This window comes from Numida meleagris, chromosome 4, assembly GCF_002078875.1.
Source record: "Numida meleagris isolate 19003 breed g44 Domestic line chromosome 4, NumMel1.0, whole genome shotgun sequence".
Taxonomy (NCBI): domain Eukaryota; kingdom Metazoa; phylum Chordata; class Aves; order Galliformes; family Numididae; genus Numida; species Numida meleagris.
The window spans coordinates 76,011,262-76,036,160 of NC_034412.1; the positions used below are offsets into that span (position 1 = coordinate 76,011,262).

The window sequence follows — 24,899 nt, forward strand, 5'->3', positions numbered from 1 at the left end:
AGAGAGAGAGAGAGACAAGGAGAGAGAAGGGCCGGGGGCCGCTAACGGGCGCGGAGCGGCGGGAAGAGAGCGTCCGCCCGTACCTGCGGCGGGCCAGGCCGTGCCTCGCGCCCCGCGGCTGCCGCTCGCCGCCTCCTTCCGCAGCGGGCTCGGCGGTAAAAATAGCAACAGGCGGCGGGGGCGGAGAGCGACGGAGCCCGGCCCGGCCCCCGCGAGGAGAGCAGCGGCGCGGTCCGGCCGCGTTGACAGGAGAGCTCCCGCGTCGCGCAGCTGAGGCGGTGGGCACCTCTGCCGGAACGTTCCTGCGGCGCTTCTCCGCGTGTGCGTGTAACCGCGCAGAAAACGCGTCGTCGTCGCGCTGCCGTGACAAGCGCAGGTGGGTGCAGAGTTCACAGAAGTTAACACCGGAGTTATTTTTAAAGGGATATTTCCTCAGCTCTGCCGCCTCACCTTGTCCGTTCCCGCAGTGCCCCGCTGCGAGGCCGGCCGGCCCGTCACAGCTCGGGGAGGGCTGGCAGCGGCTGCTCCTTCTCCTGCCACAGAGGTTCAGCAGTATGTGGATCCGGAGACTTAATTACAGCCCTCTGCCAGCGGCCTCCCCAGATGGCCAGGGGCTCCATTCTGGTACTGCAAACCACTCTTGCACTCAATTAATTTCAAGGCTTCTTGGCAGTGAGACTACTGATTACTTACATCTAAGTAAGTAGAATCAAACGTTCTCAAGAAAATTTGCTGTGCTGCTGGACGCGTGGTACATTGTAAGGAAAATAATTAAGTGGGCTGTCAAATTGAAGCACCGTGTTTTCCCAGACTGTGGAAAACAAGCCATGGTTCAGTATGTATAGCACATCGTGTACTTGCAGAGTGCACGGTGGTTGCGTCTACATGACTCGTGCTTGCTCTGTGTACTTTTATAGGATTGATGACCTGAGAGTGAAAGTATGAAAGCAGCAGTGTGCTCAGAGCGCTGTTCCCACTCCGCACTTGGTTCAGAGCTTGCTGCTTCTCCTGCACAAACTTTATGTTTGCAGCAGCACCTGGGGCACTCCTCAGGAAAAGGAAAGCCCTCTCTGCAAAACTTGGCCATCCTACATATATCTAACAGAATCACAGAATCATAGGGGTTGAAAGGGACCACTGGAGATCAAGTCCCACTCCCTGTTAAAGCAGGTTCCCTTTAAACCATCACAGCTAAGGAGAGTGCTCTCACTCCAGCTACCAACCTCAGATCTGAAACAAGTCTGTCCTTTTATTTGTTTTTAAGCCTACAGCCTGAGGATCTTTGCCTTCAGTTATGGAAGGATACAAACTGCAGTCCTCAATCTAACAGCTTGTAGTGATCAGAAAGACCAACACAGTGGAAAAGGCATTACAAAAGAGGTGGAAAGACCAGCACAAAAGCAAGGCGCTACAAAGGAAAGGAAGTAGATTGCTCACCTGTACCAGAAGATTCTGGGTTTGTAGGGAAAGGCTTCCACCAAGGAGGGATCTCCAGGAAGAGAGCCTCTCTCAATGGCAGTCAGCCCTTAAATGAGGCCTAAGAGGAGCCAGGCTCCACCCCTTCTGGTCACACAGGTGAATTGCCTTCACCTGTGCCCCCAGGGCTGACTGGGTCTTTCCTCCAGGTGCTCAATCAGTGGTTCAGGCCATGACTCAGCAGTTCCCATACAAAGCTCCAGCACTTTGGCCAAGGCTCATGCATTCTGAATTACCAAACAGTGATTTTAGGAAGACTTCTCTAAAAGCTTTTGCTTTTCAAAAAGTGATAATGAAACAGACATGGATCTTACAAGGTTCTTTCTGCTGCTCAGAAAATCCTTGAGCAACAACACCACAAATACAAATCCTCTCTTCCTCCTTGATAGCTGGGGAAGAAATTAGATTGGGATTGAGCTCCTTTGTGTGTTCCTCTTTTATTTTTCCTATTATTTCCAGCTCGTATATTTTAATTCTTTGCCTTGCAGAGTTTTTGTCAAGTTGCAACAATATTTTACAGGCAAAGTAAAATGCCTCAGATAAGAACTACACTTACCTTGGTTTAATAGTTCCCTGTGCTCCAATTTTGGCAAACACCCTCTTTTTCATTCAAGTAGACCTAAAAACCATTATTAGAGTAAACAGACAAAACAACTTGATGTGTTTATATTTTACAAATGCCTTCAAAACTATTCAGGAACAGTGATCCATTTTACGCCAAGCCAATCTTATATAATGCTTATTGCTAAGGTGTAATAAAAATAAAAGATAGTGTGAGGTCTAAGAAAAAGCAGTGTATAAGAAAATGAGTAAAAAATCCCATGAGCTGCCTAAAATGATACAGAAAAGTAGTAAATAAGGTTCTGCATAAAGTCACCTGTCACAGGCTTGCAAGATACGGTCCACCATACTCATGATCCAACAGCCACACTTTCCTGAAGATAGGTATTTACATGCTGTGTTTGAGGAAGAACAAAAAAAATCACTCTGTCTTACACATCTGTGACATGTTTATACAGGGTGCAGGAAGATCTCTTGGTTTTCTACTTGCCACGAGTAGAACATTTGACCTACCTCCCATGACACTTTCCTAATAACGAGCATCAAGGATATGTTGGACAGCGTTCCTTCTCTCCATTTCCTGGCTACTTATTTAGGAAATAAACTTTATTTGTGAAAACAAACCAAAAACAAGAAGGTGGTCATATGTTCCAGTTCATAAGTAGTAAACATGTAATGTACTGGAACACATGTAATGTACAGAAGCAGAATGCCTGTATTCAGGTGAGAGCCCTGAACACCAGCCTTCCAAATTCTGTTCAGTTTTCTGAAACAGTACATCTCTTGTTCTTTTTCCTTCATCATTTTCTTTACAGTAACCTAGTAACTAAAACATACTACCACAATCACATGATTCTTCAGACTTGCAAGGAAAATTAACCAGGGTTTCCCCACATACTGCAAACATGATCTTTGGAATACCAGTTTCACCGTTATTTCTTTGTGCAGCTGTACTTCAAAAAATAATAATAAAGCAAAACAGACCAAAAAAAACACCCAACATCACTGTGTTTTGTGCAGGAGCTGAGTATTGAGGCCTGTATGAGGCAGGCTGTGAGAACAGTTAGGTAGTGAAGTGTTTCTTGTGGTCCAGTGAAGGGATGAGTAAATCATTTGATCTGAGTTGAGATAGGACTGTAGAACAGTACAAAAACAGTGAGTGAAATTTAGACTGAACTCTTCTGGCCACAGACAGGAGCAGAACTTTGGGCTGCTGTGGCTGTACCCTTTGAAGCACAGCTATATGCAAACAGGAAGTTGTAAAGTTCCACCCAGATGCTTTCAGAGCTGAAGTTCCTCCATAGCTGGGCAACAGCTGAGAAGCAAAAATTTGGATCATGATTTGAAATGCAGGTACCTGCACTGTGCTTAAATTGCATTAGAAGCATCTCTGCTTTTCTCCCTTGGTAATCATAATTAATTTCTAGTGCTATTATACAAAACAGTCTAAGTCTTTAGTTGTGCTTTGTTTCATGTAAATCTGTTTAGTACCTCATTAAGGGCAAGATACCGAATGTTCTGTAGTCCCCTGACTTAAATGAGCTCTGGGTAAGTACTACATTCCTATCCAGTGACATTATATTTCATCTCCAGACAGTAATCATACATGGTCCCAGACACTCCATAAACCAAATTTGAGCGATACTGTTAAAATAGCTGTTTGCCTGTTTCCTACTCTGTAAGAATGTATGACAGCAACAGTAGTTGGTGGTTATCTTCAAAGACAAGAGGCTTTCTGTTATCACTGATCATGAGTAAAAAGTCTGAAAGAGTTGAGCTGCTGTTACATACCCTGCCTGCTGCCTTTGTATTTCTGTGCTTTCAGATTTCATGATTAACCCTCCCCCCTCCTTCCCATAAATACATCTGAAAAAACTTACCAGGGGTTGTGTATTTGAAGCTTTTCCTTTTGTGTGGAAGCTGCTGTTGCTATGCCATCATTTATGTTACATTTTATTCAGGTGGATGTTAGGTTATGATTGGATAGTTTAATAGGCTCATCTCGTTATGCACAGAGTTCTGACGGTGCATGACCTGATTTCAGTCACCCACCAATCTCTGTACAAAAGAGAAATGTTGGCTTCTGCTTGGAAGTTGAACAGAAATACTACCCCCAATGAATTTGTGTACTTACATTGTACAAAGAAATACTGTGAAGGAAAGCGTCTCTACTTAGTTTAATGAAGATTACCTTTGATTAGTATTGTACTTGGGGACAGAGAACAGTTTTGTTGGTGGTTATTATTTATGATTAATTTTTATATTTTACCTAAATGTGGCATCCCGGTGCCTTCAGCCGTGAGATCTTAAAAGTCATCAATCTTGTAAAAACTTAACGTATACATCTTAAGAACGAATGGTCCTGCCCATTTCATGTCGTTGCTCACAGTGACTGTTAAGGTAGGACATAAGGTTTGCTTATGGTTGCTGTGTCAAAATAAAAACCACAACCACTAGAACTTTGAAAAGCAATTGTAAGCAGGAAACTTCACGTATAGAAATTTCATAAATGAATTAGTTACAGACTTAAACATATATATTGTAGAATATGAAAAAATTGCTTATATATTAAATATTTTCATAGAGAATTCCAGTTGTCCCTATATGATTTTTCATTACGCAGCAGAAGTCTCAAATTCTTCTGCAATTCAAGTACAATACTTGTCTGTTTCACAATATGCCATGGACTAAGTTCACAGCCTGTAAGGAAGATTAAATATATTTATTTCCTTCTGGCCAAACTGTTTACTGAAATAAAAATGAAAATACATTCAAGGATAATGTTAAGTTGTGACTACTAAAGAAACTAACAACTTTAAAGTGAAATTCATCAGTTTAACAGCATTATTATGCTTTTACTTTTATGGCAGAGTTTTTAAGTATTGTACTCCCTAGTTTCAAGGCTTTTTCTTCCCAGCCTCACAAACATGGTTTCCTCCCGGATCAAATGTTTACAACTGCTGTTGACTTTTGCTGGAATTGCGAGTGTTAGTCTGTTATAAAAACCAGGCTCACTCTGCATATTTGCAGTAACTTAAGGATGCATCTCTCTGGAAGTAACCAGGAATTCCCTGCCACTTGGGTTCAGTCCAGGCTCCAAGCTTTCTTTATTCTTGTCCTGGCAAATGACATTTCTGAATAAAAAAATCAGTGCTTCTGCTCTGATGTTCTCTGATGTACAGACTCCCAGGAGGACAGAAGTAATTAATGCCTGCAGCTAGAATCGGGCCATGTAGATCACCCACAAGTAACAGCACCAGCACGGGAGAAGCCCAGCAGATCACAGGAAGCTGAACAACACACCAAGCCATCTGGATCTCCATAGAATCCCTCAGCCTCAGTTCACAGCTATCACGCTGTGTCTGGGTTCCCCAACCAAGTTGCTCTTAGAAGTGTTGACCAGCAACACCTAACCAGGCAGTGGGCAGTTTAAACTGGGAGCTTGTGCACAGCCATTTGTTTTGAATGAAGCTCAGGGTGAAGTACCATGCAAGAAATTCTGTTTTGCAAAGGCAGCCTGTGGTTAAGTCATGTGCCACATGTTAAATCCTACCGAGAGCAAAATTCAAGTGTCATCCCAATGTTTGTCCTTCCACTTCCCTAGCACTAGGTTTTGATGAACAGTGCAAGCCCTTTCCTTAGTACTCCTATTATTACTTTTGATTAAAGTTAATTTTCTGTACCACACAGACCTCAGTATGAACAGTGCAGATGCTGGCTTTGACTCTTCAGCCAAGAAAAACTGAAGCATCTGCCAAAGAATGCAGGGCTTACTCCTTTCCTTGTATCCTCCAATTATAACTCTAAAGTCTGTGATGCAAAAGCAGGCATCAAATATTCTTTACTTATTGTCTTAGCTAACAAGGTAGCCCAGTATTCACTGGAGTCCTGATGAGTAACTTGCTAAATTTAATCTATGCTTGACCTAGCAACTAGGCATTGTCATGGTATACCAAAAACAGTTATGGTGAGGAGGTTTATTTACCCAAGATGTACTAGGGCTTTTGGAGCTACACACTGATACCCAGTGCAGAAAAAAAAATGTACAGCAAAGTCAGTTGGTAACCTCTACATAACCCTCTCGGGCTCTGCAAGTACAGATGACAGCACACAATGAAATGGAAATTTCTGCTCTAAATTCAACACGCAGGGTTATGCAGCAAAGTCTTGTAGCATACAGCATGCACTAACCTAATCACGCTTAGATCAATGAGGGGACAGAAAGGTGTATGTAGATGCACTCTGTCCCAACATGTTCACGGTATTGAAAGGCATGTTTCACATTTCTAAGGAATAAGAGTTTAGCACGCTTAGCATCTCCAACTTGGAGTTTGCTATGTAGTCCAATCCCACAGCAAACAGAAACTCTCCAGAAAATTTACTGCGGCTTCCTTGTTTATTTGGGCTGAAGTCCCCTGCCAAAAGAGCACTATTTCTAAAACACTTGCCCTAAGTTTGCCAACATTTCACCACAGGCTTTCAGTTCTTATGAACAGCAGCACTTGCTTCGCAAATCTAAACCTAGATAGAGTTTCATATTGTTATCAGATTACCCACAGACAAAAGAAAGGTTTCCCCCAAACAGGCTGCATTTCAGAAATCAGGATATTAGAGTATTTAATTAAACAAGTTTTGACTGAAATACATTTGCAGACAACTTTCAGTGCATAAGCTAACTGGGCTTTTTTGGTCCTTCAAGGGTAGACATGCTTCCCTTTCAAAACAAGATACTAAATTCAACAGCATGTAGAATGAATCTTAATAAAAGCAGAAGTCTTTTTTAGTTCAAGTTCTCAGCTGTTTGGTCCTAAAAATCCTTACTTGTTAAATAATGCATTTTTAATGCTGCCAAAATACCAAATACAATGAAGGTACTAATTGTTCTATTTTACTCAGTCTTTCGCTGAAGATTGTTTTTCTCTGGTTGAAAGAAGTGTTTTTCAAGTGCGTTGACCAATTCATCTAGTTCTTTCTTCAGCTGGTCAATGTCACTATGAAACAAAATCCACACAGAACAGAAAACATGTCACAGTGGAGTAGCTAAAAAGCACATTTTTCAGTCCTAGGTACTGTTTCAGACAAACTTTTTTTAATCAATAATAAAAGTGTTTATACTTGAGTTCGTAGAGCCTCCTATAATAAGCATTGATTTTCACTTCCAGTTGATGTGTGAAAGGCACTTAAGACTATGAAAAAACAAATCTACAATATAATCTAAAATAGAACAACAGCCAATTTGAGTTCAGAGTACCTTCTACTACATTACAAATCGTATGCATTTAGTAACTCGTGTACTTAATAGTTTTTCTAAGGTGAATTTTCATTGGTAAGAAAGCATTATTATCATTAGAGTAGTAGTTGCTTATCTTTCAGTCTATGTGACTTCCCAAGCTGTTAGTCAAGGATATAGTTACTAAACATAAACTGGTTTAAGATATGCAACTATAGATAAAGTGTAGTAGTACAAGCCTAAAGCAACAAAATATATGTTAAAAAAAAGAGGGAGCATATCCACTTTCATTTAAAGCAGAATGCTTTTCTTGATCTTGGTTTTACTGAATGTGAAACCAAGTTTAAAGAAATTTCAGTGGCAAAAGAATTATTCAACACATTTTTCAGGATTGAAGCTTTATGTGTATGTATTTGCAGAATAATAAAAGTGACTATAGTAATGTTATTCAATCACAAAGAGCCTTTTCCCCACCAAAACAATACAGAAAAGCCGACCAGCCCGTATCACACAGCATTTACCCCTGTAGGTGAAAATACCTGTTTCCAGGAGGTGCACAAAGTTCAGAATAGTATTTGATTTTTGGTTCTGTTCCACTGGTTCGCATTGTGGCCACTCCTCCATTAGCAAAAGTGAATGTAATCATTTGGCTACTTTTACTAGTAGGAAGTATCTGGAAGTAGTAAGAAGAATATGTATACATATATTTAACATTTACAAAGGGACTATAATGAATTCAAGACAAAACCCATGGTGTGATGTCATATAACGTAATTAATGCATCAGATAAAAGCAAGCTGTGTTCTGTTTTCTTCATCATTGTGCTCTTGTGACTACAGCAGGCAAATCGCAACCTCACCCTCAATCTGGTAGTAAAACTGCTGTTAAATAGTACTGTTAGGTAGCTCATTTCAAATCTCATCAACATTTTGACCACAAACAGGAATTGCTCTGTGATGAGCTTCCCCCAGGACAAAAATAAACATGGACCACTTAGCTTACACTTACAACAAGTTAATGCAGGATTGCTGCAGCACTACAGCAAGATCCTTCTACCTCCCTGTACAGACTGCCACCTTGGGGGTGAGAGGGGAGGAGGGGAAAGAGAGAGAGAGGGGGAGACAGGGAAAGAGACAGAAGAAAAGAAAAGGAAAAAAAATTAACCTTGATTTATTCCCCATCAAAACAAAACAATCACCACAAATCTAATTCAACTTACAGTCAGGTTTGAACATATGTTTTAGGGTATTTCTCAGTAGAATATTCTTATATGTGCATATTTACATATGATTCTGTATGGTAAAAGTACACTTACGGCTTTTTGATCTGGCTGGCTGCTGTCATACCCAGTAGTTAGATCCCTTATTCCGGAAACTTTAAATCTACCACAAGATTTTGGATAGGTGTCTTTTCCGTCGTAATTCCTAAGGTTGTCAAAAAGCTGTTCAATCACTTTAGGATCATGGCAGATGAAATATGAAGCTTTGGTAATATGGAAGCCGTATCTGTGAAGACATGATACTAATCAACTGAAGAAGCAGCATTCTTACTAGTTGTACCCCACACATGTTACACAGCATTCTACAAAGCAAGAATCTATGGTTAACTGTAGCATAAGTTCACCCTGTTACATTTTTTTTTAAATGTCTTGACAGTTTAATTGCTCCATTTTACATACTTGAAGAGAGAAAAGTCTCCAGATACAAATTTCCTTAATAATTGAAAGTGAGAAACTTCGCTTCTAAACCAGAAGAAAAAATGATGCCATGAGGAGATCTAAACACACAGGAAGAGAACAAAATATGTCTACATACGTAACTCTGAGTGGACACTAGCTGACCTCTTCTGAATAAGAGAATTTCCAGACTTTTTTCCAGTCAAACTTCAGAAGCTGCTCTCCCGTGTTTCTATTAAACCAAACTGTTCTGTCTATCATCTCTTTACATCATGTATTTGCTGCCAAATAGCATGATGCAGAATAGGCATCAAAAACAACTTGCCTGCCATCGCTGAATTTTCAGAACAGCGTGTTGTTGGAAAGCATACAAACCTGAACTGGTTCTTTCAAGGACTCTTCCTAAAGATAAACACCTGATGAGAATCTTTGATGCCAAGGGAAGTCTGAAGGACAGAAGTTTTCACTAGCACTATTATGTTCATGCTAGAAATCTGGAAGGCTTCTGAAATAGCAACATATTTATACCTGAATGGACATCTTGAAGGTCAGTATCTGTTAAATCAATCTTGAGAATCCAGCAAGGGAATTCAAAAAGTCTACCTTATATTTGACACAAATGATGAAAAGGACTGTGTCCTTTTCCTGATCTACTTCAGCTTTGAGATGGGTAGTAATGATAAGTGACCCTCTCTACCATACGTCCAAAATACAAAGTAGAGTTTCTTCTTTACGAGCAGTTCACAAGATAACCCTGACCAGAAAAAAAGGGAGCAGAAAAATGGAAAACTATACTAGCCACAAACAATAAGCAAACATCGATAACCCCAAAGCAAAACAAGGAAAGCCCTGCCATTCCAGTTATCAAGCATCTGTTAATAAGACAGAGTTGTTTTCTTCCCTGTATATCCATAGGTTTTCCACAAATGGTGACCATGGGCAGTGACATGAACAGCCTTCCTCTGAGGTGCATCTACAGGATGCTTTCATGCTAAATAAGTCTGACTTTCTCAGCAGCTATTTACACAGTGGAAAGGTGGCATTGCTAAGTTCCACTCAGTAAAACATCCTGATTCTGAAGGCAACCTGAATCAGGTGTTTACTGAATGAATACTGAAGCAAGCACATGCCAGAGAAGGACAGTTCTCTGAATATACACTTCCAAGTACTAGCAGCAAAGAGAATTTTCAAGTCAGATACTATATTTGTAGTTCTAGACATGATTTTCTCTGTATGTCTTTGTTTTACTGTTTCATGAACACACCTAAACTTCTGTTACATATGAGAGCTGATGAATTCTACAATTTTTACATTGTTTTTGCCACCTGATTCCTTCTTAAATGTTTGATGAAACAAGTGTGTCTAGTTCTGCACAGAAGTGAGAGCTCTGAGGACTGTTGGAACAAGAAGCACCAAGGCTACAGTCTTCCATGAGTCTTTCTGCAAGTTCCACCACACTTTTGTTATGGACACTACCAGACATGAAGAGGTGGAGAGTATCCACCAGCCTGTGCTGCTCCCTCCTTTTTAACAACCAACCTAAAAATCACACGAGGAATGCACCCTACCCCATGGAATCCAACAGCCATTTCATGTACTGGTTTCTGCAGGTCTTTGAATGTGTTAAAGGAAAAAGAAAAAGGAGTGCCTCACATTCAGAGCTCTCAGAGGAATACCCACTTGGATATAGCAAACAGAGCCAGTCATAGCACATCAGCTGACTCAGCTCAAATCTTGGTATTCAGGAGCAGAAAGGAGATACACTATCAATCAAAAAATGAAAGACAGAATTTTTATTATATTATTCTAACTACAGTGCCAACTAGAATTAATTTAATCAAAAGTAGCCCTGCAAGCAGGACAGAAATGAGCTGGATAGCATAAATATGCCAGATCTGCTTTGACACATTCTGCCATTAATGTTTTTGTGCATCTGGTACGTTTAAGCAGCAAAAGCACTATGAGCTCCACGGTGCACCAATACTGCTGGGGAAAACAAAACAAAAAAAACAAAGTCCAATCTTTTGTACACGAAAGAGCAGTGCTCAAGAGCCAAACTTCTCAAGTGGGGGAAACCCTTCAGAAAAACTAGAAAATGTTATGAACATCTCTTCAACAGAGTAAGAGTTAGGAAGGTAATTAATACTTCAAAAATATACAAAACCAAATCATGTATGTAACTCCTGACATAGGAGAGCTCACTAGATCACTGTTACCATATCTGTGCGTTTGTTTCTTTGTATACCATAGATCGCTATTAAGCAACATACATGGAATGGAGAAAATCTGTTGATTAGACAATTATAATCAAACTCACTCATCATAGACAGCCTTCAGCTGCTGAGACAAAGACAAATTCCTGGTTGCCAAAAAGCTAGCCATCTCTGCAGTTATAACAGCAGCACTGACACCATCTTTGTCCAGAACAGCAGGGCAGCACATATACCCTAAACAAAGAAAAAAAATATTTATCATTTACATATTTGATGGATTTTTTAAGAAAAATAAGAATAGTAGATAGTACAAGGGGGTTAGCAACGGGAGTGGGGTGGAGCGTAAGACAGGTTGTTGTTTATAGGAGAAATGCATATTGCCATACTATGTATTTTTGGTTTAATTCTAAAATGTTTATTCAGCATAAACTAAGATTTGAAAATTGTTTCTTTTCTAATCAGAATTAATTCCTATAAGTAAAGTATTTAATAAGTTTTCAGCACAGATTTGTATTGTATTAGTGCCACCTGCTCCTGAATATCTTTGGAACTGTTATAAAAAAAGAAATGCCACACTACTAGAACAATGCAAATGTGAGACTCCTCTGAAATGTGATTACTCTTCCATAGTAGTATATGGTAACACTGCAAATTATCCATTATATAGTCACATTTTCACTGGTTTTCAGATACTGAGATACTCAAGAAATTGTATGACAGCTTTACAGTTTTTGTCTTGTGTACTTCCTGTTTATACATGTCTTTCCAGTTTACAAATATTATTTGAGGGAGGTTTTACTTTATTTTGCTCACGTTTAAACTTAGCTTAAGGATGTCAGCTACAAATACCCCATTTGAAGCCTAAAAAACGTGCAGGTTTTTTCAATAACTTGTAGAGAATGGTGCTGCTAAAGACTTATATACACCTAGTTCACATCACTGCAGTTGGTGCTAAGTAGAGATTAGGATTGCATACGAGTAATATCAATCAGCCAAGTGGATGATATCAATAACTCCCATTGAGGTCAGCACTAGATAGCCACTTTTTGAGAGTAGAACACTTCCACTATTTTAAAGGATACCAGAACACAGTATGCTTTCTTACCTATCGCCTCTTCAAATGCAAAAAGAACAGCTTTTCCCTGATCCATGAGCTGCTTGGCACGGTTCCCCATCCACTTAAAACCTGTCAGAGTCTCCTACAGCAGCAACGACAAAAAAACCCCCAAAAACCATAGACATTAAAAATAAAAGCACTGCGCAGCAAAGCAAATAAAAGGATATCCAATAATCTTGTAACAACTTACTTCAAAGTGAAAACCTTCCTTTAGTGCAATTGCTCTCAGGATTTTGGAAGAAACTGTGCTAGATAACATGTAGACATCTTTAATGGCACAAGCATCCCTATTCTGATTTTTCCAGCAAGTGAAGATCCACCAGCCTAACAGAGCTCCCAGTTCATTTCCAGAAAATACCTTCCATTCACCACTGGAGAGAGAGAAAAAAAATAAAAATAGAGTGCATGAATTTAAAGGACAGTACTGGAAAAGCTTCTACTGGTTCTTACTTAGATGAAAACTAGCAAATAAAACTACCACATTTGAATTCCAAGTAACAGTAACAAGATATCTCATGTTCATTAAGAAAAAAAATTACTCCCTAAAGAATCCTGAAATGGTTATTGTCCTCCTCCATCATATGCACCAGCTAATGATTTTTACCCAAACATAAAACTGATATTTCTGCATATTTTAAATTAAAAAAAAACCACAAAACAACAACCTCAAAAACTCAGCAGATACAAATTATAAAAATCAATGATTATAGACAAGCACAGACATGAAAACGCAGTTCTCAAGTGATCAGTAGTTTTGGTTAACTTGGTGGCAAATACTTTTATTTAACGACAAATACATCAAACTGTCACTGGAAAAAAAAACCTTATATACATATATTCATATATATTCATTGTTAGAACAAGAAAAATTGAATGAAAAAGGAAAAGACAAATGTCAAAATTGCCCAAAAAATCCCAGTCATGAAAGAGGAGAAAGACATTGTCAAACTGACAAAAATCAAGACCTACAGAAAAAAATACCTGTTGTGAAAGCAAAGCAGATGCACCCTCCTGCATTTATTGATGCCAACAGGCATTAAGCAATGCACAGCAACAAGTTAGCATAAGAATGTGTTCTAGCAGGGGTTTCTGTCAAAGTAGTACAGATACCATAGAAGCCTATATTAGTATTTAATTAGTGTATGAAAAGCTACAGTGGAATTTAGAAACGGTGCAGGATCAAAAGCTAGGTGACTATTAAGACTGGCTAAACAATTAGCAAAGCAGCAGCAGAATGAGAGCACCACACTCTCAGTAGTGGTACATACAATAAACTAACACCCCTTCCAAGTATCTGGTAGCTATAACTTTTGAGACAAATAAGCATGGATGATTTTGCATTCTTGTTTTAACCCATCATAACTAGCACAAACTAAAAGTTTTTATGCGTTTTCCCTCAATGCTCAGTTGCCATCTGAGGCTGGCATGTGCCAAACTCAAGGATATTCCAGCTAACATTTCCAAAGATGCAGTGGAGAGTGCCACTTAGCTCCTTTTACTTAAAGAGGCAGAGAAGCCTCCTTAGCTCATGCTGTGAAGACTAAGGGTAAAAAGAAACAAAAACAAAACCCAAAAAACAGAAAAGCTAATACCAACAAACAAACCAATTATTCTTTATTCCTGAAATAATCTGGTAACTATAGAAGTTGTGCGGAATATTCAAGTTAAAACACAGTATGAAAGAATGCTTATCAGTCTTTTGAAAAATTTCTATCTGAAAACCTAGCTTTAAAGAGGTAGAACAATCATAACAGTTCACATATTTCTGTGCATACCTCAAGTGCAAATGTCAAATAACTATTCAGGCTTTCTTGCATGGTCTAATTTTAATCACTATTTAAAGTACACTGCGGTCTTCTGCATACAGTCCCCTCACATTTCTATGTGGTTTTAGTCTAAAAAAGACAAATATGACTACTCCACCTTCCTCTGCAACACAGGTAGCCCAAATCCCCCAAATTAGTCTAATGTTTAAGTCCAAAATATAAATGGTTGTATTTACTTGTTGCCATACCTTTCTTGTTTCTCTGCCACTGCAAGTCGATCAGCATCTGGATCATTTGCCAGAATAATTTTTGCCCCATCTTTTTCAGCCAAAGCAAAAGATAAGGTCTGAAAACAGTGGTAAGCAACATCAGCAAAGTGTTAACGCTTACAAATATTTTTACATCCTTTACAAACTTCATTTCACTTTCCCAGTTTATTTCATCTCAAACACTCAATGTCATGATGTGTCTCAAACAACATTTAACCGATTCACAGGATATAGAATCATAGAATTAGCTAGGTTGGAAAAGACAAGATCATCCAGTCCAACCATCCACCTACCACCAATAACCCCACTAAACCATGTCTCTCAACGCTATATCTAAACGTTTCTTGAACACCTCCAGGGATGGTGACTCAACCTCCCTGGGCAGCCCATTCCAGCGCCTGACCATTCTTTCAGAAAAGTAGTATTTCCTAACGTCCAGCCTGAATCTCCCTGGGTGCAACTTGAGGCCATTCCCCCTCGTCCTGTCACCAGTTATAAGAGAGAAAACGCCGACCAAGTATAAGCCTGGCAACAGCAGAGCACAGGCAGAATATTTAACTTCACCTACATCATTACACTTTTGTTGTTACATTCGGTAGGATCTTTACTAACAAAATGATCATACTCGTATCAGAAAATCAAATCTCCTTACTGTCAGGATTGCCCCTGATCCAATTGTAGTTTGAGAACAATTCAGTCTTTGTATTTCAGATTTAAGCTGTAGAAACTTTCAAAAACTGACTATGAAGATCTCTACTTTTTACTTCTTCAATTATTTTAAAAAGGAATTCTATCACTTCGCTCTGTGTGCAGATGCTGCACATTCTGTTAGCAGAACAAAGTACAGTTTAAAGTTAAAGATAATTATTACCTGACTGATTCATAGAGAGTTATGAATTTTAATGAAATAATACCAGCAAATCTTTGATAAATGTAAAAATAGACCAGAAATAAACACGGAGAGACATTGCAACTACTAAGTAATACATACATACACTCTATTTAGAATATTTAGAAATATTAATTATATATATTTACCAGAACGCCTTTGCCTTCTTCAGGATTCGGATACTTTACTGTGGGAAATTCTGGATCAGGATCCTTCTGCTCCGGAACAGCAAAAGGAGGTCTAAGATCAAATGCCTTGAAGGCCAGCTGCACAAATTTATGACCTACACCATGCACAGAAGTATGAACAAATTTCAGGTTTGTTTCCTTGTTTATATTCCTGAAACAAAAGAGATTAATAATAAAAACGTGAGTATGGCAGAATATTCTGCATGAAAATTCACTGTGTTCAGAAACCAACGTGACTCAGTATTCTATAATACTGTTAATGTGATAAACTAAAGGAGGTCAGTGTTTAAAGGTGATGGCTTCTAGATTGCTTTAACCTCACTTTTCAGATCTGAGAGTCACTGTAGGTATCCAGTGTTCTGGTACATGCAAATTACTGGAAAGATAGTAATACACTCCATATACACCAAAGGAGGTGAGTGGAAAACAAATACAATTGACTAACTCTTCATCCCCAACTCTGGGATGTAAACCATCTGATTATGCATAGTTAAAATTTTGATGTAAACAGGCAGATCTAACAGGTTGCTGCCCATTTAATTTGCAAAGAGAAACATCCACTTGATTTTACTGAGTAAAGTCTATACCAAGCAAGTGACAGCAGTACATTTGTGCAAGGCTCCCAAGGTCACCAGGAGCATATGCAAGACTAGAATGACAGAGCATGACCTCCTTCTGTCACAACTGTCTATACAGTCTGTCTCACTTTAAGGCTGTAATTCCAGAACATTCAATTGCACAGTCAGTATCAACCCTTAGCTTGCCCCTAGCTGCACACCGTAGTCCCATTTGGCTGATGCACAATCATACTATTACAGGAAGATAATACAATCACAGAATTGTAGGGGTTGGGAGGGACCTCTAGAGAATCAGAAATGAATCGGTTACCTTACTGGTTTGGATTTTTACCAGACTAACTTTATGAACTGATTTACTATGTAATCACACAGCTGCCAGTATTACCATAAAAGATCACAAGAATGCAAATACAGAGATGGAAAATAGAACAGAATCATAGCTCCCTTGTCTTGGATCAATTGAAACTGCCACGAAAATTCCCATATTCTTAACAGAGTTAACACTACTTACCTGTGAAAGCACTGTTTCTGTATGTCTTTGAAATATTCCTTATTGATAGTGGCATATGGGTCATGAAGTAGCACACTGCTGTCGATTTGTTTATCATCCCAAGCCTGAGGCCACGGCTCTTTATTCTCCTCAATAGCCTGAGAAATTCCTTTGTCATGGGGGGAAATTATCTGAGCACCATTTTCCCAGTAGACCTAAATGATAATTAGGGTAAGAGTTCATTTTTGTCATTAAAACTGTAGGATAGCTTTGCCATTTTATACATCCAAGAGCAGGTTTTATGTTTATCTATAAACAGAACAGCATTTTAATTTAGACAGTTGTTTGCACACTTCCTCCTACTGATGTTTTACAAACTACATCTTTAAGGAATGATACCTAACAGCATCTGGATCATGTATACATGTCAATCAAATAACAAAAACATCAATAAAAATGAAGTTGATTAACAAAGTAATTAATGAAACATCCAAATTTGTGAAAAAGCTATCAAGATTAATACATTAAAAAAAGAAAAAGAACAGTTCCAACAGTAAGACAAGAAGTTCTGAAGGAGCAGACAGCAAGAAATCACCTTGTCTAATACCTTGCTTTTCTATTATAAAAAACAAAGATCTCCTAACCTTCATTTTTGTATTCTGGAAACAGTCTGTATATGACTAGTCCAGCTATGCGATTGGCAGACAGGCCGCTCAGCCATGTTTTTTTTCAGTGAAAAACATATTCCTGTCATTTGTTTCTTGAAACATAGAAAAAAAGGCACACTGATAATTTTATCATTTATCAAAAGAAAAAATATACTATGTGAAATTAATGGAATTTAATCAAAGTGCTTTATACAAGCAACTCATTAGGTTCCGCACATATTTTATTCTCTGTGTTTGTAAGCATGAAGAGATCTTTTTAAAATTATGAGTTGAAGAGATAATTGATGCTTTTTATAAAGAGCTTATTTAATATTTTAAAGCATTCAAAAGGTTCCAGAACTATACTTATCTTCCTGCTTCACAGAGCTAAGATATTAACTATGTTATTACTATAACATGTTACTAACTCTAAATACATATGTTTAGATCTAGATCTCAAGAATCAAATTATCTATTAATTTGGTCAATAACACAATAGGACCTGTACTCAACAGCATTAGCGTATCTACAGGGGAAAAAAAAATTGATTAAAAAGCAGCCAAAACTAAAAATAAAAATAAAAATAAAAAAATTATATAGGAATACCTTGTAACCATTATCTTGCTTTGGATTATGGGAAGCTGTAACCATAATTCCAGCACAAAGCTTCAGATGAGTTACGGTGTATGGCTGTAATGAGAAAAGATTAACTGAATTGGAATATGAAAAACATTACAGGAGATTTTATGGTGTATAAATGAGAATACTTCCATACTGCCAAATAAGAAGGTCAGGATATGATTCCTACAGACTGAATCCCTAAAGGAACAGCTATACTTGCTCCAGGAGGCTCCATGTGGTACAACCTTAGTTCTTGCCATTACTTGTACATTCACCATAAACATATCAAGTGTATTTAGTGCTGTTTCAGATACTTTGTGGCTCACTAGAGTAACATTTTTACAAAAGGAAGCTGAATGCATCTGTTGCCTGCTGCAGAATGATGTGAAACACTTCAGGTCTTCAAGAATGTCAAGTCCATTGGGGTAATGACAGAACTCCCTATAGGGTAATGAGAACTAAAACTGCAACATTCTCATCCATACTGTCTTGTGAGAGCAGTTCCTGGAGCAACTTTTCCATTATGGTATGGAAGAAAATTGTTTTGGAGAGATTTATTATAAACTACTCCAAGCAAAGAGAGTGAATTGAAAATAAAGCATTTTTCATGACTAGAGGTCCAGTTCAAGTTCAATCCTGGCTATTTAATAGCAAATACAATCAGCTATAGCTCATGCAACACTGCTTTAAGTTGTCTTGCAAAGAACCTGGCCCTAAATCTACCAAACTTTATATCAGTACAAGCATGTTATATACAAAGTCTCCATCCCTCCATATCCTTATATGCCCCCTCCAACTCAGATATTCTACGATCCCTGTGGGTCCCTTCCAACACAGGATATTCTATCATTCTATTAAGATAGAGACTATGAAACGACTTCTTCAAGAAATGTGCCTGAAAGCATGAATGAGTACAAGTACAACTCACTGTCACAGATATTCTACTCAGCTTCTTCCTTTTACTGCTGTGGATGTTGTAAACCAAATCTAGCTAAGTAAGCATAAAACAAGCATTCTAAGCAGTCAGAACTTCAAAAGTCAAAAATGTTTTGTCTACTTTTCCTTAATATAAGTATTAATTGTTCATATCTCACAGAATTTGTGTGTATATAAAAAGATTTAATAGAGAAACCTACCACAAAAGGTGTTGGTGTTATGTCAGAGAAGAGGTAAACTGGAACTCCTTGACTGATGAATGTATTAGCAGCAAGTCTTGCAAACCTAAATAACAAGAAAAGAAGCTTTGGAAATATATTCATTCTCTTATCCATTTGTTTCCTAGAATTTCAAAGTTTTTTCTCCCCTCACTCCAATTAATAAAGGAAATAATTATACACAACTTAAATGTGTTCCTTCCCTATTACTTAAAGACAAAGCAGAACTATAAAAACTGCCTTGGTATTAAGAAAAACAAAAATACTACAGATCTCTCGAATTCATTCTAGAGAAAGAGAAAATGCTGTTGAAGCAGTGATAAGACCATGATGGATTACGTAAGACATCTACAAAATACTTACTACCCAAAAAGTACCTTTTGCTACTACCTCCGCTTGAAAGGTGGGCACGAGCATCAAACCCAATCACAACTCCTCTCTTTTTCAGGTCACTGAAATTCTTCTCAAGGTATCTGCAAAATCCCTGAAGACAATGACAAATTCACTTCATTAATATAATCTCAGTATTTCATTTATCATTGGATTAAGATGACTGCTAAGATGCTGACATCTCACTGCACACATCTCACTGAACTGGATTGGGATTCAATTCATCTAGGGTCGATAAACGTCATGAAATGACAAAAACCTTCAAATCAATATAATAAAATCTGACAGCATTTAAGTACTTTTCTAAAAATCAGAAACAACTCCAGAAAGAACCAGTTAACATGGTCAATCTGATCTACAGATTCAGAAATTAATTCTTCTTTAAGGTATCAGATGAGGAAATGAACAACTGGCCAACATTTCAGTTGTGGTTTAACCCACTGGTGGGTGGCTCAGCACCACACAGTTGTTCACTCTGTACAACACTGCTTAGAAGGAACTACAAACATCAGTATCTTATCAACATTGCTTATCTCCTTGAACCAAACCATAGCATCATACCGGACACTCTGAAGAAAAATGCATCCCAGCTGAAACTAAGACAGAATTGAATCTTACTCTTAGTAATGAAAGGATGCTTGTTTAGGACATGATACAATGATACAATAGCAGTCCAAGCTACAGTAATTTTAAGGACTTCCTTTTTTAAGCTCCCTCCAGGTAGATCTACTTCAGTACCTATACATGTATATAAGTTTAGCCAAATGCTGGCTAGCTCTCTTCTCCTTTTTCTTTTGATTAGTAAAAACCATGTTCTTCCCTAGAATTCCCATTTGCTTGCTGTAAGTGAGGCCCTTCCATTCCTGTGTCCAACAGTTAAATGAGATAATATGGTGAATACAATACCTGAGTTGTCTGGATAATAGTCAAGTCATTCATGTGAGAAATTCCTGCTCCCATGGCAGCCCTGAGCCCAGCTGTGCCAAATTCCATTCGTGAGCCAAAGTATTTCTGCAGTTCTTCCACATTTCCTTTAGCAAGTAGTTCCTTCACTATTGCAGAAGTTTTGGGATTCTGTAAATATAAAATCCAGATATTCTTGAAGAGTTTTGTGTGTGTGTGTGTGTGTGTGTGTGCGCACTGTTGTTGTTGTTTTTTTTAAATACATTTAAGCTTCTTAATAGAATTGACATTCTTCCCCATGAACTCTGATGGGTTGCTTTGGTATTACAACACAGCACACTGGTTCAGGAGCCCTAGAACTTTTGCTATATCTTCTGAATTTAAAGTCAGTACAAGAGAGGCAGTAACAAAACCAAACAGACTGGTCAGAAGATAAACAACATGCACAAAATATATTTGTGAGTAGCGCTTGTGAAAATCTATTAAGTGTCACACTCATGATTACAGCTCAACTATTACAGTCAAATTCTTACGCTGTGCAGAGCAGTGAGAGAAAGGTCCCATCACACTTGTTGTAAATGATGAAAAGTTTTCTAAGTCTTCCTCCTTTTGTTGGTGTATTGCCTGCATGATATAACTCCTACCAACTCTTCATTTTTGGAATTAGTGAAGTCTTGTATGCCCCAACATCTCAATAATGTGGGATTTGTCAGGCTTAACATCCGTTCAATTCCCTGAGCACTGATGAGCCAGGAGGACAGATGGCACACTCCAGCCACCAGGCAATAGCGTTATGCAAAGCGGCAGTGTGCTCCTCGGGTTACTCACAGCACCATTACATGCACTTCATGCTGGAGTACAAAGATTATTATTTCCAAATGATCATCAGCTTTGACTTCTGGTTAACCAGGTGACCTCAAGAAAGTCAGAGACTTCATTGTTTCTTGGATAACCTAGATATGCTGAGATCAAAGGAAGGCCTAGCAGATCATCCTGGGCAAAAAAATAAATCCATATATCTATCTCTATATTTTTTTTTCTGCAGCTGAAGAACATGCACAAAGCAGTCACATGAGTAAACTTTTATAAAAAGGTGTAAGGACCCCGTGCAAACTGATACCCGTTTGGATTACCAAGCAAGCCAACTGTGTTTTTCTTAAACATTACAATACGTTCATCATTTGTGGATACATCCTGCCCTAATTACTGATCTATGCACCTGCTGCTGAAGGGCAGACAGGACAGTCTAAATAAATACTCAAAAAGCTAATAAGCCGTTGCTGATAATCAGCAAACTATATTCTGCAGAATACCCTGGACTCATTAAAGAAAAAAAAATTGTTTTTCCCGCTGAGCAATTAAGTACACCTGAATTACTGACTTCCAGTTTAAAAATTAGTAATTTACCAGGCCAGGAGTGCTGCAACTTAACCCTTCTTGCAGGAACAGGATAAGAATATGAGAATATCAATCTCTGATTACAGCAGCAGGTGTTATGATACAAAGAATAACCATCAGTGCAACTTGCTCAAATGTTACCTCATCACACAAAAGTTTTTAGCTGAACACAAACTTATTAAAGCTCCACAGAAGTTCCATCAGTGCAAAAGTTCTTTCAAGGTGTTAAAGTATTGGTACAGGTACTGACTAAACAAGTTTTATTTTTAATAAAAACGGAAGCTGCCTTCTATCCATGATTTTATGCACAATAAAACCAAAAATATGAGACTTCTGTAATGCATATGGTGATGAAAATAGCCTGGTAATATGCACAGTAATTGTCACCTAGGTAAAACCTTTCAGTGAAGTCAGCAGGACCATTTTCATACATAAGTGTTTGCTCTTGCAAACTACTTTTGCAAGAAACATGCAGCTTATCATCATTAAATATTAACTTCCCCCTTCAAATTAAAAAGCCATCCTTCCCTTAAAAAAAAAATAGTGTAAGTGGACAAGGGTTATATTAGATTAAAGCTATTGCTCAATGCAAACACTGTAGGAGTTTCTCCCTGAAAAAATGAAATGACAGAATCACAGCAATGACATCCCGCTATTTGTGAGCAATCAGCAACAAGGCATTGCATTCTGGTGAATTAGTACTGCAATCAAAAACGCAATTACTAACCAAGAGCGCATCTTCAAAAAAGGTACTTCAAGGGATGTTGAGTTAGACTTCAATAGAGTTTCATGAAATAACTGGAATCACCAATTAAAATGAAGTGATTAGACAGAAGACTGGAATGTAATTAACATTAGTCAGAGAAGTTACTCTACTGAAATCGGGCACCCTTCAAACCGGACTGTTCTCTCAAAAACCCATTAAACCAAGAAAAACTTATACAAAAGCTTGTTGTGATCTGATAAGATAACCTTGCATATATATATGTTCTACACTTTTATGGATAGTCTTGAAGTAAGCAGAAGGCCACCTACCTAAATACGCCTGTACCCACCCTACCTATGGACTGCGCGGCGATGGGCAAAGGGCAGCCACTGACAGCACCTTGAGGGACAGTGTGCTCCAAGGGAACAAATGTCATGTGCAGGGACAGCAAGTGCCAACCACCCATAGCAAAGCCAGGCCTAATCTGTGCGGGAAGCACAGTGAGGGGCAGCTGCATCAGCATTTCCAGAGCACAGCCACGCAGGAGGTTTCTTTAAACATGTGGAATATGGAAATAAAGAGATGGTTTTCCTTCTCCATGCAGCACGGTCAGGTTCAAAGCAGAAGGCAGCAGAGAGATGTCCTCAGGTGTTTGAATACCCCCACAGGAACAGACACGATGCACACTAAGGCAATAGCAAGGAAAGGGAGAAAAAGAACCCATCGACGGGGGTATACCGAGGGCCCGGAGGCCCGGGCGGCATCGGCGGGGATGGCAGGACGGGCAGCGGGACGGGCAGCACCTCCCGGCGCGGAGGCAGGAACACACCGATGGCTGGAAACGGCGCTTCAGCCAACAAAAGCACGGAGGGACCGGGAGGCTCAGAGGGGCTCAGAGGCACAGCACAGCAGCGCGCTTCTGCTCTGAGCACTGCGCGTCCGGCAGCTCCCTCTGCAACAGGAGCGGACACAAGCAAGAGGGAAAGGCAGTGCGGAAAGAAACGCGGCAGGCCGCCCGCCGCCCCTCACCTTGTCCCATTGCAGCCACTGCTCGGCCTCGCGCCTCAGCGCCGCGTCCTCCGCGGAGCCCCGCGCTGCCATGCTGCTGCCTCAGCTTCAGCCGCAGCCGCAGCCGCCCCGCCGCTTCCCTCTTCCGCAACGCGTCCGGGGCCGGGCCGCGCCTCCTCCGCCCCGCCCGCTGCCGGGACGAGGTCAGGGCCGCGGCGCTTTCCCAACCCGGGCCGGCAGTGCGCCGAGGGGCGGCTCCGGGCTCCAGGGTCGGCGGCTGCTGCCCTCCCGCGGCCGGGCGCGGCCCGCGTGCCCGCAGCGCTCAGGACTCGGCGCAGCACCCGGCGGTGTTGGGGCTAGCCGCAATTCTGCGCGAGCTGTCGGATGCGAGCCGTGGGGAACTCATTATGGGAATCACAGCACGGGGCGCTGCTCCTGCGCAGCGCCGCTTCGCACCGCGTTCCCTCTCTGAAAGACGTCCTCCAACTGCGCTCTGCGGGGCTCCCGGCCGGTGCTGAGACACGTCCTCTGTTCTGGTCCCACTGAGTGGGGCTGAGAACCCGCTTTGTACAAAGAGCTCGTTCAGTATTGTGAATGTTATTCACGTTAAAGGGTATTTTTGTTTCAGCCGACTTCTCTGTTAAATACACCCCATCAGGTCTGGGTTGCTCGTTGCTACCAAATAACACATACTATTTCTATCATCATGTAGACTACGAATCACATATTAATGGCAGGTGTGACCAGTTTGAATAATGAGCACCCCTTGCATAAATCTTCACAGAAATAATGGGTTGTAGAGGTGTTTGGAAACCTGTGACTATCCAGAATTGGTCCACTAAGTGCATACAGACAGGAGTAGTCCTATACATTGTGTACAAAGATGTTAATGGATATCTTTCTGCACCATTGATCAGAACAAGTAACAGATAAAATGCTCTTTGTGTAAGTGAAGATTGATACAGTCACTGAATCCATAACTTTGCAAAGCACTCTAGCAGTTCTACCAGCGGGAGGATTGGGAGCAGATCAGCAGGTCCTTAGAGGATCTTCTTTTTCTCTGGAGTGCCTCAAATACATTTTCTTCTAGACAATGGAGGAAAAGGGCTGTCAGGATTCACCACATAGCATAACATACTGAAAATCCATGTGAAAGTCCCTGTCCAGAACCTTCTGGGACTGCTCTATGGTCAGAACCACCCAACTTGTGGGGTGCCACACTCCAGAAACGTCATTGTCCAATGGGAATAAAATACGTGGAGAAAAGGAAAGACAGTCAAATGCTGATGCATTTTCTCTTGTGATTAACATCATTTTCATGTAATTAATACAGTCCAAGTCATTTCAAAATATCAGATAATCTCACAGTTAGATCCTTCTTAGTCACTTTTCCCAGGAAGTAAACTCTAAGAAGATTTAGAAAGCCAACATTATCTCATGAGAACACGGAAGTGTTGAATAATCAGAGAAAGGTTGTATTTGCTTGACCACAGCCTGAAAAACAGATAAAATCAAATCATAAAGGGTGGAGCAATTTTCCTTTTTTTTTTTTCCCCCAGCTGTTACCCAGACCAGTCGAAGTTAGCAAAACAAAAAAGAAAAAAAAAATTCAAAAAATCA

The 24,899-nt window shown here is 39.7% G+C and overlaps 3 protein-coding genes across 9 annotated transcripts in view; 1 reads left to right on the top strand and 2 right to left on the bottom strand.

Annotated features, from left to right (window-relative positions):
* The window catches only part of TBC1D1 (TBC1 domain family member 1), a 106,198-nt gene extending 105,623 nt beyond the window's left edge, over positions 1 to 575 (bottom strand). For 6 of the 7 annotated variants that reach the window (XM_021393437.1, XM_021393440.1, XM_021393436.1 and 3 more), the window contains exon 1: positions 84 to 209. The gene's annotated coding sequence lies outside the window, so the exon portion shown is untranslated. Of the gene's footprint in view, positions 1 to 83; positions 210 to 450 lie in introns of those variants that run through there. The other variant, XM_021393435.1, reaches the window with a different exon arrangement.
* LOC110398124 overlaps positions 1 to 678 on the top strand; it is a 1,404-nt gene extending 726 nt beyond the window's left edge. Inside the window, exons 2-3 of the mRNA XM_021395506.1 lie at positions 3 to 376; positions 468 to 678. Of these exons, the coding sequence (XP_021251181.1) occupies positions 3 to 376; positions 468 to 654 (561 nt within the window). The 3' untranslated portion in view covers positions 655 to 678. The remainder of the gene's footprint in view (positions 1 to 2; positions 377 to 467) is intronic.
* Positions 4,741 to 23,478, bottom strand: PGM2 (phosphoglucomutase 2). Its single transcript, XM_021393448.1, has 14 exons — positions 23,301 to 23,478; positions 20,171 to 20,338; positions 19,252 to 19,358; positions 18,857 to 18,941; positions 17,706 to 17,789; positions 16,474 to 16,667; positions 15,346 to 15,535; positions 14,287 to 14,384; positions 12,463 to 12,643; positions 12,261 to 12,354; positions 11,260 to 11,389; positions 8,583 to 8,772; positions 7,807 to 7,940; positions 4,741 to 7,028 (listed from the first exon to the last, which is right to left on the bottom strand). The coding sequence occupies exons 1-14, from the start codon at positions 23,370 to 23,372 to the stop codon at positions 6,926 to 6,928; spliced, it is 1,830 nt and encodes a 609-aa protein (XP_021249123.1). The 5' UTR covers positions 23,373 to 23,478; the 3' UTR covers positions 4,741 to 6,925.